Source organism: Scylla paramamosain, chromosome 22 (assembly GCF_035594125.1).
Source record: "Scylla paramamosain isolate STU-SP2022 chromosome 22, ASM3559412v1, whole genome shotgun sequence".
Classification (NCBI taxonomy): Eukaryota; Metazoa; Arthropoda; class Malacostraca; order Decapoda; family Portunidae; genus Scylla; species Scylla paramamosain.
The window spans coordinates 18,807,430-18,827,072 of NC_087172.1; the positions used below are offsets into that span (position 1 = coordinate 18,807,430).

Sequence of the window (19,643 nt, forward strand, 5' to 3'; positions counted from 1 at the left end):
CAGTTATCTAAATGTTAATTAAAGACGACCACAGCAATAAAGGGTTTAGTAAAGGGTCACTCCAAGGCTCTTTCCATTGACTTTTTTTTTTTTTATTTTCCGTCTTTCCTGTGCGGTGTGTTCATCGTGTGTCTGTTGGTTTGGCTTCTTTGTATTTTTATTGTTTTATTTTATTCTATTTATATATCTATTTTGACTTCTGTATTTTATTGTTTTTGAATTTTTGAAAGCTTCCACGAATTGTAATTGTTATATCTCATTTATTACACCTGCTTTATTAATGTATCTTTTTTTTTTTATATAGTGCTTTTATACGATATTTTTTCCCCCTTTATTTCATTTTGCATTTATGTCAGAGATTAAATGAGCTGAGATGAGATAAGATGAGAAGCTAGCGTGGCTTTTAAATGGGGGGAAAAAAAAAGATGGGGAACGTTTGTGGATTTATTATAGAGACTGATGATAATGAGGTGGAAATAGGTACGTAGGTGTGTTTCAGGTGGGAGCTGCCACGTGTAGACCTGACGGGTTCTTGCAGCTACCCTGATTGTATTGTGTTTCTGATGCTGTGTTAGTTTGTTTGTGTGTATCTTATATTCTTATGTTAGTTTGTGTGTTTCTTGTTTTTATATTCGTTTGTGTTTCTTTTTTTTTTTTTTTTTTCTTTCGTTAGTTTATTTTTATGTTCTTGTATTAGTTTGTGTTTCTTGTGTCCCTATGTTAGTTTGTGCGTTTCTTATGTTCTTAGTTTGTGTGTGTGTGTGTGTGTGTGTGTGTGTGTATGTGTGTGTGTGTGTGTGTGTGTGTTCTTTCGTTAGTTTGTGTGTTACGTATGTTATATTGGTGTGTGTGTTTCTTGTGTTCATTTGTTGGGGAGCCTGAATAAGATAAATGGCAGTCTGAGCACTAGAGTCTGCCCTGTGTGATATTTGTGGTAATAGACTAGACACCGCAGCCTCAAGGGAGCAGCGGGACAGAGGAGCAGTGGGTCGAGGCAGTGTGAGGCTTAACACAAATATGCTCCACTTATGCACTGTATTGGCGGCGCGAAGGAATGCAGAGGTAGTGAAGGCCCGCCAGGTGCTTCACGCTTCCCTGCCCTTGCTCGTACGCTCAGTAAAGATGTGGTATGTATGTTAACTTGAAGGAAAAGAGGGAAAGATAGGACTTGATCTATACAATAAGAAGGAAAGGCAGCATTTTATCTTCACACAAACACATCCCAGGTCTTTTACTCTTCTAAATTCTTCCTCTTAACACACTCAGTTCGTAAAGTTGTAAAGTTATGTATGCTAACTTGAAGGAAAAGGAGAAGGAAACACAGGATTTTTTTTTATCTACACAAGAAGGAAGGATAACTTTACACAAAAATACGTCTCAAGCTTTTTTTTTTTTTTTTTTACTTCTGAAGGACACTGTCCAGTCAGTAAAGATGTAAAGAAAAGGAAAAAGGAAAGACAACATTTTATCTGCACAAGAAGGAAGAAAGACAGCATTTTTATCTACACAATCACATCTCAGATCTTTTTACTCCTCTGATTCCTTCCTCCTAGCACTCTCAGTTTGTAAAGATGTAACGTTATGTGTGCTAACTTGAAACGAGAAGGAAAGACAAGATTTGATGTACGTACAGATAAATATAGTCAGGTGCTCTACACTTCCCTTCCCTTTATCAAAAACTCACCTCGATCTGTCATTAAAGATGCAAGGTCATGTGTGCGTATGTTTGCGTATGTTAACATGAAACTCAAAAAAAAAAAAAAGAAAGGTAAGATTTTATTTACACACATGCATATCACCAGGTATTTCATGCGTATATTTCCTTTTTCTAACACTCACTGCGAAGATGTAAGGTCATGCACGTTAAGTTGAAGGAAAGCGAAAGAAGGACAGCATTTCTCTGCACACAAACACATCCTTGCCTCGCTGAGAAGAGTGGGGATAATCAAGGTGATTTTAAGATTGTATTCATTGTAAAAACTATATGATGTAACAATTTAAAAGTGTAGATATCAAAGTATTAAAGGGCGGTACATTTTATGTTTGAACCATTCGTGTGTAAAAAGAGTCATTTCGATAAGAAAGATTAGATTTACGCACATCCACCCACCCACCCACCCACCCACACACACACACACACACACACACACACACACACACACACACACACACACACACCCACACCCACACACACACACACACACACACACACACACAGTTGAAAAAAAAATATGACAAAACAACATCAAGAGACGAGATATAACGAGCTTGTTTTAATCCTGTAAAGAACATAACTAGATAAGAACACACACACACACACACACACACACACACACACACACACACACACACACACACACACACACACACACACACACACACACACCGCCTTCGCAAAATCCTTGAAAATTTAACGACCACCTCACTCTCGACTGTGAAGGAAACGAAATAGAATAACAGTAAACAAGAGGGGCTGGTTACTCTCAAAAAGGCTCTGCTTGAAGTTACACAGGTTTTTAAGGATGTTTTTACGATTCTAACTATAGATTAACAAGATTTCCATATTATGAACAGGGGAAGCACTTGACAACCTGGCTAATTATCTCTGGCCTTTGAAAACAGTCGTGGAGAGAGAGAGAGAGAGAGGAGAGAGAGGAGAGAGAGAGAGAGAGAGAGAGAGAGAGAGAGAGAGAGAGAGAGTGCGCTCCCAGCCTTACCACAAGCCTCAGTCAGCCTCTTCAAGCAGACAGGCGCCGCTCATCCTCCCACGCCCGCCGCCACGCCTTCAGCCTCAGCCAGGACGTGGGCGGCGTCAAGGGTGGGCGGGGCGGCTCTGTTCGCTCTTGTATGTTGGCTTTAAAGGGACACAGGAGGACGGATAGCAAGGGTCTTATTAGTGGAGAGGTTAATTGGCTAGTTAGTCGTCCCCGCTGCTGTCGTAAACAACCTGTGATTTAATTTAATTTAATTTTGTTTTGTTCATTTATTTATATTGTTTTTACTTTTTTTTTTCTCTTTTTTTTTTTTTTTGCGAGATAAGTTGTTGATCACCGTGACGTAAATGTTGCTGCAGTGGTCTTTGTGTTCACCTTAACTTTTCTCTTTCTGATATGAGAGTAAGAATTAAATAAGACGTTTCTTTCTTTCATTTTGTTTGTCTCTTTCCCTTCTTTCTTTATTTATTTTTGTCTGCCTGTCTTTCGGTGTGTCTCTGTCTTTCTTTCCTTTTTCTCTCTTTTTCACTTTCGATTAAATTATAGAACAAAAAATACCGTGGCAGTTAATTATGAAGATGAATTATAAAAGGAGAGAGAGAGAGAGAGAGAGAGAGAGAGAGAGAGAGAGAGATGAGAGAGAGAGAGAGAGAGAGAGAGAGTGAGTGTGTGTGTGTGTGTGTGTGTGTGTGTGTGTGTGTGTGTGTGTGTGTGTGTGTGCACCTTAATAACATTTCATTGCTTTGAGGCACAGAGCGATGATTGGGCAGGGCGAGGGCGGCTCCACTACGTTCCCATCCCAACAAAGGGAAAAGTTAATGTAATGGTCATTTATGGAAGGAAAATCAAAAGAAACGAAGGGAAAAGGTACGTCTGTCAGATGTGAGGTTTTGTGTAACGCAGGAAACTGTCCACTTTTGTTTTTTGCTATTAAAAGGTCACGCTTTCAGAACTGGATTACTGTGTGTGTGTGTGTGTGTGTGTGTGTGTGTGTGTGTGTGTGTGTGTGTGTGTGTGTGCGAGCGCTCCAAGCCGTGTTAGTTGTAGTAGTAGTTTTCTTAAGTTGTTTCAAAAGGGAGGAGGCTTCAGAACACTTCTTAAATTTTGGATAATCCTTTTCAGACTATACGTACTCCTTTGGGAATCCTCTTTCGTAATTCGTCATCTTTATAACTAACTGCCAAGATTTTTTTTTTTTTTATTAATCGAAAGTGAAAAAAAGAGACAAGAAAAGGAAAGAAAGAAAGACAGGCAGCTTCATTAGGCCTTTTCTATAGCCTTTTTGTTGCCCTAGGCCAGAATCCCCTCTTACAAAAAAACATAAAAATAGCAGCAGCCGTAGTAGTAGTAGTAGTAGTAGTAGTAGTAGTAGTAGTAGTAGTAGTAGCAGCAACAATAAGAACTAACATCATTGAATTATATAACCCTCCTTCTCAGGCCACGCACAGGCAAATACTAGTCACAGGACACACATTATATGCCTACCCCCGCACTTCCATCCCCTTGACCTCCCATATATCACGTGCTAAATGCCCCGTGTCGCATCTTCCCAACCACTCCATCACTCAGTCACTTCGCTACATCACGGGTCAGCCAAGTTATCCGTTCATGCATTTCCGTGTGTACAGTTGCAAGTTCGTGAAAGAGTAAGTTTGATTGTACTTAATTGAGTGTGAGTTTGTTAAAATGTATTACACTTATTTATATCTGTAATTACATACGGGAGTTAAATACATAATCTGAAGTTTAATTTACCGAAGTGTTTTGTGGAGAGCAGGAAGGGAGACAGACAGAGGAGAGAGATAGAGAGAGAGAGAGAGAGAGGAGAGAGAGAGAGAGAGAGAGAGAGAGAGAGAGAGAGAGAGAGAGAGAGAAAGAGAGAGAGAAGCTGGAAATAGAAAGGGGGTATTAGAAGGAATGTCTGGGGGAAAAAGGAAGGAAGGAAGGGAGTGTCGAGAGAAGAATTAAGGAGAGAGAGAGAGAGAGAGAGAGAGAGAGAGAGAGAGAGAGAGAGAGAGAGAGAGAGAGAGAGAGAGAGAGAGAGAGCTGTATTGACGGGGAAATTAGGGATGGGCGAAGGCAGAAGGGGAAGGAAAAAGGGAAAGAAAGGGGAGAGAAACACGGTAGTAGTAACAGTAGTAGTAGTAGTAGTAGCAGTAGAAGTAGTAGTAGTAGTAGTGATAGTAGTAATAGTAGTAGTTTCTCATTACTATTCCTTTCCTCATAATGACTAGCTATTACTGTCATTATTAGGCCTCATTACTGGTCTTGTGGCGTCCCCTTCATCATCACCACCACCATCACCATCCCATCGCCATCACATCACCATCCTCCTCCTCCTCCTCCTCCTCCTCCTCCTCCTCCTCGTACGTAATTCTTGTCCTCTTATTCTATTTCGGCGTCCAATCATCTCTCTCTCTCTCTCTCTCTCTCTCTCTCTCTCTCTCTCTCTCTCTCTCTCTCTCTCTCTCTCTCTCTCTCTCTCTCTCTCATGACTGATGTTCCTCTTTATTGGTAGTCAAGAGAGAGAGAGAGAGAGAGAGAGAGAGAGAGAGAGAGAGAGAGAGAGAGAGAGAGAGTTTAAAGGTATCCTGTGCTATTTTTCGCTCACCTTTGTAAATTCTCTCTCTCTCTCTCTCTCTCTCTCTCTCTCTCTCTCTCTCTCTCTCTCTCTCTCTCTCTCTCTCTCTCTCTCTCTCTCTCTCATACTACTACTACTACTACTACTACTACTACTACTACTACTACTACTACTACTACTACTACTACTACTATTACTACTACTACTACTACTAGTTCTACCACCACCACCACCACTATCCTCACACTTTCAGTCCACCAATAATAGAAGACCCGTGTCCTGGTCGCTGATTGGCTGGACAAAGGGAACCAATCGAACCATTCGGGAGAGTTATTTGACTGAGGGAGTGGCGCACGTGGTGGACCTTTGTTGTTGTTGTTGTTGTTGTTGTTGTTGTGGTGGTGGTGGTGGTGGTGGTGGTGGTCTTGTTGTTTGCACGTTATTGTGATGCAAGGTTATTATCATAGTTATTATTGTTCTTTATCTTTTGTTGTTGTTGTTGTTGTTGTTGTTGATGTTGTTTGAACGTTGTAATGATGCCAGCTTGTTATTATATATATTTTTTTATTGTTTTTTTTATCTTCATCATCCATTTCCTTTTCTTCCTCTCTTTTTATCGTGCTTGTTTTTCTTATTTACCTAGTCTTTCGGATAGTTGATTATATTTGTTTGTTTATTTATTTATTTATTGTAAACATTCGCCATTGGATTGGATTTGTTATGGTTGTGTGTGTGTGTGTGTGTGTGTGTGTGTGTGTGTGTGTGTGTGTGTGTGTGTGTGTGTGTGTGTAAAACTCTATTTCCGCTTTGAATAATGAGAGGAAAAAAGCCCACATACCTGTATATTTTTTGGCTGTTCATAACTCACGTGTGTGTGTGTGTGTGTGTGTGTGTGTGTGTGTGTGTGTATATAATGGACCGTGAGTACGTATTTATGAAAATTACTTGGTATCACGTCATGGGCGCACACACACACACACACACACACACACACACACACACATCCCTTCGTTTACTACTTTACACACACACACACGCACACACACACACACACACACACACACACACACACACACATCCTTTCGTTTACAACTTAACACACACACACACACACACACACACACACACACACATCCTTTCGTTTACAACTTTACAGACACACACACACACACACACACACACACAAGGGAAGGGCGGTTTACTGTTTGTATGTGTACATATTTATGTATACATGTACGCACGCACACGTCACTATTTAAGCAACAATAGTGTGTGTGTGTGTGTGTGTTAACTGTTGCGTTATATGTTTATTTTCTGTATTTTCAGGTCGCGTTGTGGTAGACGGTCGAGTGTCCTGCGCCACCATGGGCGAGTCAGAGGGTGAGTACACACACACACACACACACACACACACACACACGAACTTTAACTTTTCACATAATCTTCAAATCTGAACTTTTACCATATACTGTTATTACTGTTTACACACACACACACACACGCACACGCGCGCGCGCGCGTCGACCTTCTTGGAAAAAAAAATAGAAAGACTACTGAGAATATGAACTAAAGTAATGCCAAAATTATAAAATCTTACATTTGATGAAAAACTAAAAGAATACGAGAGAGAGAGAGAGAGAGAGAGAGAGAGAGAGAGAGAGAGAGAGAGAGAGAGAGAGAGAGAGATCTAATTACGTGTTAATGAATTGAGTGGAATTAGTAGATGGAAAAGATCTAATAGTAATAGGACGAAGAGAGAGGCTAGATATTAGAGAAGGCACAAGAAAAGTTGAGAAAGGGAGATCTTAGAGTGACCTAAAGAGAATGCAGCTTCACCTGCAGAACTGTAGATATGAGAGGTAAGCTTGAAGAGGTGAACTGGCAAGGAGTATACATGAAGGGAAAACTTCACAAATATAGATACAGAGACAGGTTCACACACACACACACACACACACACACACACACACACACACACACAGTCATGACCCTCCACTGAAACCTTTTACAAGAGACTTAAATCAGAACTAGAACACAAGAACATAATAAGATAAGGGAAGCTGCAAGAAGCCATGAGGCCTACACGTGGTAGTCACTGCTTGAAGCACACCTACCTGCTTCCACCATCATCCTCATCCAAAAATTTATCTGATCTTTCTTTAGAGTTGTCTTATGACTTGATTACTGAGTTTATTCCATTCATCTACCTCTCTATTTGAAAAGCAGTTTCTTCCTTTTTTTTTTTTTCTTTTTTTTTAGTAATCATCAAATTCCTTATTGATTTAGCAGTAACAACCTGATTATTGAAATTGTTCCATTCATCTAGCACTGTCTGAGAACCAGTTCCTTCTTCTTTTAAAATCTAATTGTTGCCCTACATTATTATCATTAGAGGTGAGGAAGTGTGTGATAGATGTGGACCAGATAGCTGACTCCCAGCCAAGCAAAGAATCAAAGACAAGGTGCAGTAAGCAAACACTTTTCCTTCACCCAAACATTTACCCTCACATTTCATCACTCCCCCCCAGGCAGCAGCAGCAGCAGCAGGGATGGGAGTGAGTCACCAAATAACAGGGCACCACCTCACCAACTGTTTGATCTTTCCTCATTAACTGTTGCCTCCACCATCAATACATTCAGTCATTTCAGGGATAAATGAAGCACTCTCATATTTTAATAAGAGATATATAATGATAAGGAATAGTTAGTGAGCAATTAGTGCCTATGTTGATTTTTTTTTTTTTATGTAGGAGGGACAATGGCCAAGGGCAACAGAAATCTAATAAAAAAAAAAAAGGCCATTGAGATGCCAGTTCCCAAATGGAGTGCAAAGCGGTAGTCAAAAATTGAAGGATGAGCGTCTTGAAACCTCCCTCTAGAAGGAATTTAAGTCATGTGAAGGTGGAAATACAGAAGTAGGCAGGGAGATGTGACTATGGATAAAAAGAAAAAAAAGAAAAAACATTGGAGCTAGAAGCAGTTGAAAGGAGAGCACTGGGGAGACTAAAAGGTTAAATGAAGTATCTTAAAAATGATGTTTAGGCAGAATACACCAAAGTCAAATTAATATTTAGTTCCCCATTAAGAGATCCTGGTTGTGCCTCCCATACTTTAAAGACCAGAAGGCCATTCACTGCCTCTAAGCTAATGAGTGGATAGATAAAGTAGCAAATTCATATCAAACATAGTATAGGTGAAAAAGAAATAAGTAGAGGATAATCTTAGAGCAAATCACACATGTACAGTACACAGACCACTTCAGTCAAACATACTAGAAAAGAAAGATGATCCTACACACACACTCATGAACACAGACCACTCCAGTCAATCATACTAGAAAAGAAATGCTTAGAGAATAACCTTGCAGCATCTCACACACACACACACATACTCGTACATGCACAGACCACTCTTGACACAAGCACACAGCCTCTCCTTCACAACACATCCTCCTCCCACAGAGCGCATTGTGATGACGCCGCGGGGCAAGACGGCGAACTCCACAACCATCATGGTGGAGCGCCGCAAAGTGGTGTCCCAGGAGGGCAATGTGCATGTGGGTGGCGGCCAGCACTCCGGCATCATCATCAACAAGGAAGCACGGCCTGGTGGGTGTGTGGGGACAGGGAGGACCCTTAGGTTGCTTGATGCATGTAACTGTTCTATGCTATGCCAGTTTTAGCATTAGAGGAAGACTAACTACAATATAAAAGAAGAAACTTATTGTAGAGAGAAAGAAAGGTCCTATATTAAAGAAGTTGCTGATTAAAGGATGAAATGTACCATTTAAAAGAAAGTTGCATAAAGAAAGGTCCTATAGAAGAAAGGTACCTATAGAAGAAAGGTACGATGTGAAAGGAGAAAGGTACCATGTAAAAGGAGAAAGTTGCTAAATAAAAGAAGAAAGGTACCATATAAAAGAAGAAATCTACAATATAAAAGAAGAAAGTTTCAGTTCCTGTTTTCCTTTTTTTTATGTGTGTGATTTTACTACTGTATGTCTGTGTTTTATTTTGGATCTGTTCTTATTTTCTACTAGCAGTTTGTTATTTTCCTGCACCATGAGAGGGTGCAACCACAGCCCTCGTGACCAACACATTCCACTCATGTGTGCTTGGGTTCCCACCAGAAGACGTGGAGGACACGGCCGCTCACCTGCAGCTGGAGTTCAAGGTGTTCCTAGTCAATGCTCAGACACAGAAGCACACCCAAGAGAGTCGGCAGCTCAGGTTCTGGTTCCTAAGTCATGTTCCAGAGAAGGAAAGGATGAGGAGTGCCCAGGAGTTCTTCAAGGAGTTAGTGGCACCACTGGAGTTTCCTAGAGGTGGGTCTGTTGGGCTTTTTTGTGTTGCGTTATTTATTTTGTTGTTTGGCTTTTGTACTGAAGAAAGATGGGTGTTTCATAATAAAGGAAATGAGAATTCTCTCATTGCACATTCACTCTCTCACTGGTCTGTCTATTTATTGCTTCAGTATTATTTTATTACTAGTTTTTTTTATTTTGAGAAAAAGGTATTTCATAATGAGACAAATAAGGTATTCATTATACTTTCACATATTACACTTCTTAACTATATTAACCTAGTAGAGCCATTTATTCTAAGTATTCCAAATCCTGTAGTGTCCCAGACCAAATTATGATATTAATGATGATTTATAGGGAGCATCTATCTATCTATATACCAGGCCAGCAGTCACACATGGAGTGGCCTAGACAAACCACGACACACACTCACACATCATACACACTCTTAACCCCGTCAGCCCCTGGTGGCAAGGGTAGTCTCCTGGACCACCCTACTACACCCCAGGAGCTTAGGCGTTGCACTGCTGGCCACATATTTCCACAGAAAAACCTAACAACATACGCTAGTTTACTGGTTTAGCCCTGCTGCTTGTCATGCACTTTTATTGGCATTTATTCACTTTCATCTTTATTTCATTATTGGCTGCAGATTATGTTGGGTTTATAAAGAAGATAATGAAGATGATGCAGCACAAGTACAAGATGATCAGCAAGGTGGAGGTGGAACTCAAGCAGCTGGAAGAGTCCGACAAGCCTCCCACCAGACCCAGTGAGTGGTTCTTGTCAGTGTTGTTCTCCCTCGTGTGATGCTTGCTTCTTCAGGATCACTGTGTATTTTTCTCCTTATCTGTTGCCATTGCTTCCTCCATATCTGTGATTCTTGTCTTCTCCACACCTGTGGTACTTATCTTCTCAATTCTGTGTGTTTCTCTTTATCTGTTATTTTTATTTCTTTGATTCTTAATTCCTCTATAATTGTAGTGTATATTTTCTCTTTACTTATTATTTTTGTTCCCTCTGCATCTGTGATACTTAACTTTTCTATACTTGTGGTGTATATTTTCTCTTTATTTCTTATATTTGTTCTCTCCACACCTGTGATTCATGTTTCTACCATGCCTATGATTTTTGTCCCTTCCACATTATTATTATTTTTTGTTATATTTAATAAAAGGAATACCAGAAATTAAATCTGGCTCCATGTAGGTTGTATAAGTATGTGTATGTGGGATGCCATCCTTTGTGGGAAGGAGAATGTTGTGGTTGTGAATATTGATATATTTTATGTATTATTCTTCTCTTTTCATAGACTGCTAATTTTTGTTGTGTAATGATTTTTCTTCTTTTGAATGCTTGTAAAGATTTTGTAAGTACATAAGTTGATTTGTGCTAGAGGATTTGTTGGTTGAATATCAGAGAAGTTTAAAATTTTTTTCAATTTGTTATATGTGAAACAGTTTACTAATTAAATGTATATATATGTAATATGATACAAAGAAAAGTCATGGACAGAAAATATTCTCATCAAAGTAATACGTCGTACCATTTTTTTTTATTATTATTATTATTATTATTATTATTATTATTATTATTATTATTATTATTATTATCATTATTATTATTATTGTTATGTATATACTTTTGTCAGTTTCCCATAAGTTGCTATGAGCCAAAGTGCTGAACTCGACCCACCATTGTGATTGCCCGCAGCGAGGGCAGGCGCCGCTCTTTACACAGTGGGCCGCAGTGAGCCAGATGCAGGTGCTTGCCCGCCACACTGCCACACCCACAGTTTGCTGCATCTCGTGGACACAGCCAGAGCCTCGCAGGGGGAAACCTTAGCTGTGGGGAGTCCTTGGTTCATGGCAGCCACTGTCATGTCTTGCCAAGCTTTTATCATGCACGGCTTGACCAAGAAGTGTCCTCCCTTGATCATATGCCTGTGAGATTGTGCCGTAAGGGGATTCCTCTTCATGATCTTTTGGGGAATAATTGAGGAAATGGTGTAAAGAAGTGGCCTGAATTGAGGACTCGCACACTTCTAAGTGTTGCACTGATTTCCTAGTCATTAGTGGCTGGTGGTGTTGCCCTGGCCAGCGCTGCAAGCCTGACTGATCCAATAGTGATATTAATGTAGTACAAGAGTGATACTGTTTGTGTGTTGAGATGATGTGCATAACATTATAAATCCTAAAAGGCAATCTACAAGGAAATTTTTTTGTATATTCATCAAGTTTGTTCAGTACTCCAAAAGTAAAGATGAACTTGAGAAATGTATCAAAATCTTTTCCTTTACTGGCTCTCACTCACAAAATTTGATGTGGCTGAGTTTATCACTAACACCTACGGCTCTTCATTTGTGGTTCATTTTGAGAGTTCTCTGGTTTATGCTGCCAAATTAATGCAACTGAATTAGAGACTAGAAACTTGAATCATCCCTTTATTTTTCAGTTGTATTCTTTCTAGATCGATCATTTATGTTGTGGACTTTTTTTTTTTTATGCTTTAAATGAATGGTACATCAACCAAGGACCCACTCTCCCAGTGTTGTGGTGGACAGGGAAGGAAGAGATCCCCTGGTGATGAAATGACCTGTGTGTTGTGGCTCATTCATTCTCAAAAAATGACAGAGTCTTTTGGTGTTGGTTTTCATTTTGCATGTGGCTGTTTTTGTGTCTGATGCCTTGAAATCACAGCATTCTCTCTCTCTCTCTCTCTTCTCTCTCTCTCTCTCTCTCTCTCTCTCTCTCTCTCTCTCTCTCTCTCTCTCTCTCTCTCTCTCTCTCTCTCTCTCTCTCTCTCTCTCTCTCTCTCTCTCTCTCTCTCTCTCTCTCTCTCTCTCTCTCTCTCTCTCTCTCTCTCTCTCTCTCTCTCCAGGAATTCACTCATCCAAATTAATCACTATGACCACTTTTTAGTTTCTTCTATTGGTAGTAAGTAGAAGTTTTATAAAAAAAAAGTCTCCCATTGTACTACTGACCAGTGGGTGAATTCTTTACATCACTTTAGATAAGAATCTTCAAATGTATTATAGATTTTTATTTACTGATTCTTTTTTATTTATTGGTACAATATTAAGATTATTTATTTTGAAAGCTGCAGGGAAAGGAAATTTCAAACAAGCTTGAGAATATCAGCAGGATTATACAGACAAATAATCCAATATCTTACAAATAAGTAATGATTTTGGTAGGAATAGGAAGTCAGTTTGCCACACTTTTTAAAATAAGATTTAAGTACGTGGGCCAATCAGCAAGAGCTTTGTGACAATGTTACCATCTTTGTTTGTCCTTTAGTGGCACAACTACTGGACCAGAATAATGAATAACTCAGTATAGTTGTAGTGACCAGGAGTACAAAAAGAAAAAAATAAATAAATAAATGAAAATAAATAAATAAATAATTATAATAATGGTAATAATAATAAAATATAAATAAATAAATAAATAATAAATAAAAAATAAAATACAGAATTAATCTTGGAACTTGATGATTTTGCACTGATATCTAAGGCTTTATACTTTGTTCTCTTGGTCCGAGGTTCAATCCTCAGCTACATCCTCTTATGGCCAAGGCTTTATCTCACCTTCAGATCAGTTCCTCAGTGTCTCTATTGAGTGTCTTACAGAGGATTGCAAAGCTGTATGTTTGTTTGCTGAGACATGTTTCTTCATTCTTATGGCTGCTCCCTGTGGAGATAAATAACCAATACCAAGGTGTTTTGTGTGTGATTTTGATGCTCGCCTCTCCATGTCACTTGTGCTTGATTTGCGGTACTGTGACTCTTGCAATGAAACACTAGTCATGTTTTACCTTCCACCATACCTTTGTCTCTAGAGCCTTTGAAGTCAGTGCCTTGTAAATGGGTAGGGACAAATTGTATTGATACATTTCTACATTTTCCAGTGGAGGACCAGACACCCGCGCTGAGTGAAGAGAAGGTGCTGGAGATGATTGAGTCATCATATCCTAACCCAATCACTCTAAAAGAAATGGCAAAGTGAGTGTTATTTGGATCTGACATTCAAAACATAATTTCCTGTATTTTATTTTTATTCATCTCCCTCTCTGACTCTGTTAAGATCTTAGTATGATACATATGCATACTGTTGTATCTAGTTTACTGCACTTATATTTTCCTGTACTGTAATCTTCCTTGGTCTGCATCAGGCGTGCATCATCAACAGTGGACCAGGTGAAAGAGTTCATCGCCAAGCTGGCTGAGAAGGGACTCATCAAGGCCATGACGACTGACTGCTACACCAGAGTGGTGCAGAATGAAACTGATGTTAAGGTTTGCTTGATACACTCACACTTTTGTAGTTTTACTATATCTTAGAACATGGATGTAAAATTATTTTGACAAGCAGATCATCCACTGTTTATTCCAAGTAGAGTTTCTATTTTCAGTGCTTTTCAGTGATGCTTTATTTAAGGAAGATTTTAAAAAATAAATTATCAATACATCTCACATCTAATGAATAGATTTTTTGATCTTATAATGAAGAAAGTTAGTGTGAACATATATGATCTTTTTATTGTATTGGTTTATGTTTAGTTTTCCTGACAACTGCTGTGTTTGTGTTGCTAACCCCCTGAGATGCCTGCAGGTGGTGAGACAGATGCCCACCATCACCTCCAAGAAGCAGCCCACCATTGCCATCATCACTGCCCACTACTGTGAGAAGCTTGCTGTCGACACCATGATAGAGAACCAGGAGACCTTTGTGCGCTACACCACTGTTGGTAAGGCAGCCTCAGATCACACTCCCTCACTCCACATCCCCCTTCACCCCTCACCACACCCACACCATATGCCCTCAACCCACATCAAACACCATCTGTCCCTTTACCCCTCACCACACTCACACCACACTTCACCTCACTTCAGACACCACCTATCCCTTCATTCCTCACCACACTCACCAAATGCCACATTCTCTCACCTCACTCCACATCAGACACCACACCCTCCCTCCACTCCTCACCACACTCACCAAATCCCACATTCCCTCACTCCTCACAACACTCACCAAACATCCCCTCATCATTCCCTCACTCACCACCTCACCCACCAAGCACCACATCTCTTCACACTTCATCAAATTGCTGTCATATGTTTGAGCTTTTAAACATATAATTTTTGTAGATTATCTGTGCATCTCTTTTGGAGGGCCAAGACTTTTCTTTATCAGTCTGATAGGTGCAGAATTTTATGTTTTGTTGTAACTGATATGACTAAAGGAACACAGAATGCTTTGCAAACTGTATCCCATCCTGCCCTAAGTTAAATATGCTTATTGCCTCTGCATTATTTGGATAGACTGATGATGTAGGTTGTATCAGATAGAATTAAATGAAAAATACATGCATATCTAACAAACATTAATATTAATTTGGAAAATCTTTTGAGTTATACATCAAGTGATAGTATTTATATGTTGGTGTAGCTTGCACTGTTCATTCTCCTCTTAATGAATTAAACGTCTTATGTATTATGGATCAGTGATGTTCTGTGTTGCTTTGCTGTTATAAATGTGTAAGTGTTCTGCATTTATGACTTGTTGGTGAACACTGCACACCTGAGTTGACTAGTCATTGTTGAGAGGCAAAGTAACCTCTAAGCATGAAGAAGTATATGCATGAATTTTTTTTTTGTGCATGATGGAGGAGATGAAGTAAAAGTTTCATTTATCCAGCTGGTAACTTTGTGTGATGAGAGGCTTACCCAGGGCTTGTCATGAAAAAATTAAGCAACAGTCAGTGTATATTTAGCATGAGAAGACTTTTGGAACATCAACAAAAGATATCAGCAAGATTTAAATTCACAAATCCATATATCATATCAAGGAAAGATTTTGCCTCCTTTGGGTAAGCCTCTTGCTGTACATACTCAGTCAATATCCTCTACAATGTACCAGTATAGAGGAGCTAGGGATGCATTGTAATCACCACTGTAACACCCCATCCCAGCTTGCAATCATTAGAGTCATGGCCAATTTTTTAGTAATCTCATACACTTACTCCTAGGGTATTGTTTTTATCATCTATATTAAGTCCTCTGATCTGCCAACAGTCTTCTTACAAAACCTGACCTTTGAGGGATTCTTAGTATATCAGAGGTGTTAACATGAGGGAAAACACAAGTGCAGTGGGAGTAAGTGTTTTGAGTAACCAGCTAGACTTGTTTTTACCATCAATCTCAAGCCCTCTGATCTTCTGACAGTCTCCTTACAGAACCTGACGATTGATGGATTCTTAGCATATCAGAGGAATTAACATTGAGAGAAAATACAAAACACATTGGAAGTGCAGGTCATTTAACTATTGACCATGACTGCCTCTGCCTAGCTGTACCCTCCCAGCCACCCTCCATTCTTACTGTTTGGCTCAGATGTGCTCACTAACCACTCATGTTTCTCCTAATGCCTTTCTTTGCAGGTGGTAGTTATGGTATGTGCATGAGGCAGCTGAGCATGGTATAGAGAGCATGGTAGTCTACATTCTCAGGTGGACATGGTTTTTTTGCATTATTTTTAATTTCTAATTGACAGGGATTGCATTGTATACAGTTTTATTCTTACTTTGAATTTTTAACAGACATGAATTTAATTTTTCCTAGTTTTAATTTTTAACTGACATAGAAATGCATCCCACACAGTTTTTCTTTCTAATGTAAACAATACTGTAAATTATTAATTGATGCCTTTTGGGTGCTTTCCAATTTTCTGGGTGAAGGAATTTCATTGTGTAACATTTAATTTTTAGTTTTATGCATAAAAATGTCAATAATTCATGACCACTCCTTTCTGAAATGTTGAAGAAAACTTATTATAGACATGGCCATGGTCACTGAATACCTTATACTAGCATCATTGCTGGGCTTGTGCAATAATTGGATCAAACACTTGCAGCTTGGAACATTCAGATGACAATGCTGGTTAGACAAGCAAGTCTCATTGCAGAACTTGTAATTTATTGTTACAGTCCCTTAGAAAGGAAACATACAGAAACAAAAAAAACAAAGAACATGTTAAATGATAAATGATGCAATAATAGGAGGTTACATTTTAGCCAAGTTTGAGGTAAGGATACTCTTTGTCAATAAGTACTCAGACATAATGTTTGCACTGTAATCATCAGCAGTATACTGATATTTTAAAAATTGTTGATTGAATGGAGGAGAATGAAATTAATGTTTTTCATGTTGATAATTGATTTGAAATTTCCATCCATATAGAAAGACATGCTACTGAAGATTGAATGCATGTATAGAGTTTCTTTTTTGGTGAAATATAATTGCACATGGATAAATCATGTTCATCATCATTATAAGAAGGCTTGCCTGTACTAACCTTGCATCTAACCCTCAATCACACTTGTCACACCTCCACCACTTGGGTAAATACACAAGATGAATAATAGCACACACAGAGTTACTTCCACAGGCCTGACCTGCTGCCTGTATTTGCAGGAGAAAGCAACATCTACACTCTGGGCAACATTGGGGCACACAGGGTAGTGTGCACCAAACTTCCTACTGTCGGCCATGACCGCTCCGCCTCCATTGCCGCAGGAAATACCACCACCAGGCTGCTGGGTGAGGAGGCGTGTCTGTATGTGTGTGTGTGGAAGTGGCAAATTTTTTATCTCATGAAAGATCACTAATTTTTTCACTTATTTCTGAAAACATTTACAACAGAATTAACTTGAATTCTCTTTATTGCTTATCATTGTCATCATTCTGAGATATTGTGTGTGTTGTGTGTGTGTAGTGGATTTGAGTTAAGTTCAGTTTGATTTCAATCTTGCCTATGTATTTTCTGTGTCCTCACCACATCATTTATGTGCAGGAACCTTCCAAAAGGTGGACCATGTGTTCCTGGTAGGCACAGCAGGGGGAGTGCCACACTACACAGACTACCACAAGCATGTCAGGCTTGGAGATGTGGTGGTGGCAACCCCACCAGCAGGACAGAAGTGAGTCAGTTCTCAGAGTAGCTTTACTGTGATATTATGGTGTTCATTGATTGATTGACTTTATTTAGCTAGAGTTGGTCCTTCAGTTTCATCATACTGGTTATACAGCATCCATATGTCTGACAAATTAACTGCCTTCACAAAAATTCTAAAATGTAATTTCAGAAGTTTCAGTACATTAACATTATCTCACATACTGTAATATAATAGTAAAGCATGTTAAAAATCTAAATTTACACCTCCAAAGTATACTATATATATATATATATATATATATATATATATATATATATATATATATATATATATATATATATATATATATATATATATATATATATATATATATATATATATATATAAAATTCCCATGCTTGAAGTCTAGAAAGAACAGTTGCTAAACCAGAAAGTGATCCTTCTTTCTTAATTGGTAAAATGTTTTTTTACAGCAGTATTAAACTATTCTTTTCTCTATCTAATTTTGATTTTGTAACAATATAAATATCACAGAAAAGTGATTAATTATTATATATCACACCTAATTAAGATTTACAAGACATAGATAAACATTACTGTCGTCATTCACAGTTTAAGAGATCAAACTCATTCTTTTATAACTTCATGGATTCATAGGCCACACTGATGTCTTGCAGATTCATCTACATGTACTGTGAAGATTCCAAGATCCTAGAAAATGGTTCGTATGAATTTGAAACCAAGTCCTGGGGACCACCTGACCTCAGCCTGCAGAACATTGCCTACCAACTACAGCAACAGGTACAGGGTGTGAAGGGTGATAAGTTTTATGGTAGCTTTATATTTTGTAAGGTTACAGTGTTATGAAATTAATCTATTTTTAGGATAGATGTGTCATTGAATAAGAATCAATTAGTGGCTGTTGTTATTAACATCTCTACTGAAACACAGAATCTCATGCCAACTTTGTCCCCTCTTACCTCAGTAAAATTACCATATTGCCTTGGCATTGTCAAATAGAATAATAGAACAGAGTACTATATATGCTTGAATAGCATAAAGGGGTTTAGTTTCTTGAACAGAAATATTCTTATCAGGAATGAACTCATTAGTCAGGTTGTTAGTGTGGAGTCATTAGGGAGCTTTAAAAGAAGGTTAGACAAATTTATGGATGGGATGTTGGTTGAAAATAGTTTTTTTTTTTTTATGTCGGAGGGACACTGGCCAAGGGCAACAAAAATCCAATAAAAAAAATGCCCACTGAAATGCCAGTCCCATAAAAGGGTCCAAAGCATTAGTATAAAATTGAAGGATAAGTGTCTTGAAACCTCCCTCTTGAAGGAATTCAAGTCATAGGAAGTGGAAATACAGAAGCAGGCAGGGAGTTCCAGAGTTTACCAGAGAAAGGGATGAACGATTGAGAATACTGGTTAACTCTTGCATTAGAGAGGTGGACAGAATAGGGGTGAGAGAAAGAAGAAAGTCTTGTGCAGCGATGCCGCGGGAGGAGGGGAGGCATGCAATTAGCAAGATCAGAAGAGCAGTTAGCATGAAAATAGTGGTAGAAGACAGCTAGAGATGCAACATTGTGGCAATGAGAGAGAGGTTGAAGACAGTCAGTTTTAGGACAGGAGTTGATGAGATGGAAAGCTTTTGATTCCACCCTGTCTAGAAGAGCAGTATGAGTGGAACCCCCCCAGACATGTGAAGCATACTCCATACATGGATGGATAAGGCCCTTGTACAGAGTTAGCAGCTCGGGGGTGACAAAAACTGGCGGAGACGTCTCAGAACGCCTAACTTCATAGAAGCTGTTTTAGCTAGAGATGAGATGTGAAGTTTCCAGTTCAGATTATAAGTAAAGGACAGACCGAGGATGTTCATTGTAGAAGATGGGGACAGTTGAGTGTCATTGAAGAAGAGGGGATAGTTGTCTGGAAGGTTGTGTCGAGTTGATAGATGGTGGAATTGAGTTTTTGAGGCATTAACTATACCAAGTTTGCTCTGCCCCAATCAGAAATTTTAGAAAGATCAGAAGTCAAGCATTCTGTGGCTTCCCTGCATGAAATGTTTATTTCCTGAAGGG

The 19,643-nt window shown here is 39.0% G+C and overlaps 1 protein-coding gene across 7 annotated transcripts in view; it reads left to right on the forward strand.

Moving 5' to 3' along the window:
- Positions 1 to 19,643, forward strand: part of LOC135111734 (uncharacterized) — a 62,399-nt gene that overhangs the window by 38,681 nt on the left and 4,075 nt on the right. For 2 of the 7 annotated variants that reach the window (XM_064025402.1, XM_064025403.1), the window contains exons 2-12: positions 6,622 to 6,675; positions 8,757 to 8,903; positions 9,425 to 9,619; positions 10,251 to 10,370; positions 11,312 to 11,362; positions 13,508 to 13,601; positions 13,772 to 13,895; positions 14,212 to 14,347; positions 17,076 to 17,201; positions 17,455 to 17,581; positions 18,235 to 18,358. In XM_064025402.1, the coding sequence (XP_063881472.1) occupies positions 6,622 to 6,675; positions 8,757 to 8,903; positions 9,425 to 9,619; positions 10,251 to 10,370; positions 11,312 to 11,362; positions 13,508 to 13,601; positions 13,772 to 13,895; positions 14,212 to 14,347; positions 17,076 to 17,201; positions 17,455 to 17,581; positions 18,235 to 18,358 (1,298 nt within the window). Of the gene's footprint in view, positions 1 to 1,841; positions 1,951 to 6,621; positions 6,676 to 8,756; positions 8,904 to 9,424; positions 9,620 to 10,250; positions 10,371 to 11,311; positions 11,363 to 13,507; positions 13,602 to 13,771; positions 13,896 to 14,211; positions 14,348 to 17,075; positions 17,202 to 17,454; positions 17,582 to 18,234; positions 18,359 to 19,643 lie in introns of those variants that run through there. The other 5 variants (XM_064025399.1, XM_064025400.1, XM_064025404.1 and 2 more) reach the window with 5 other exon arrangements.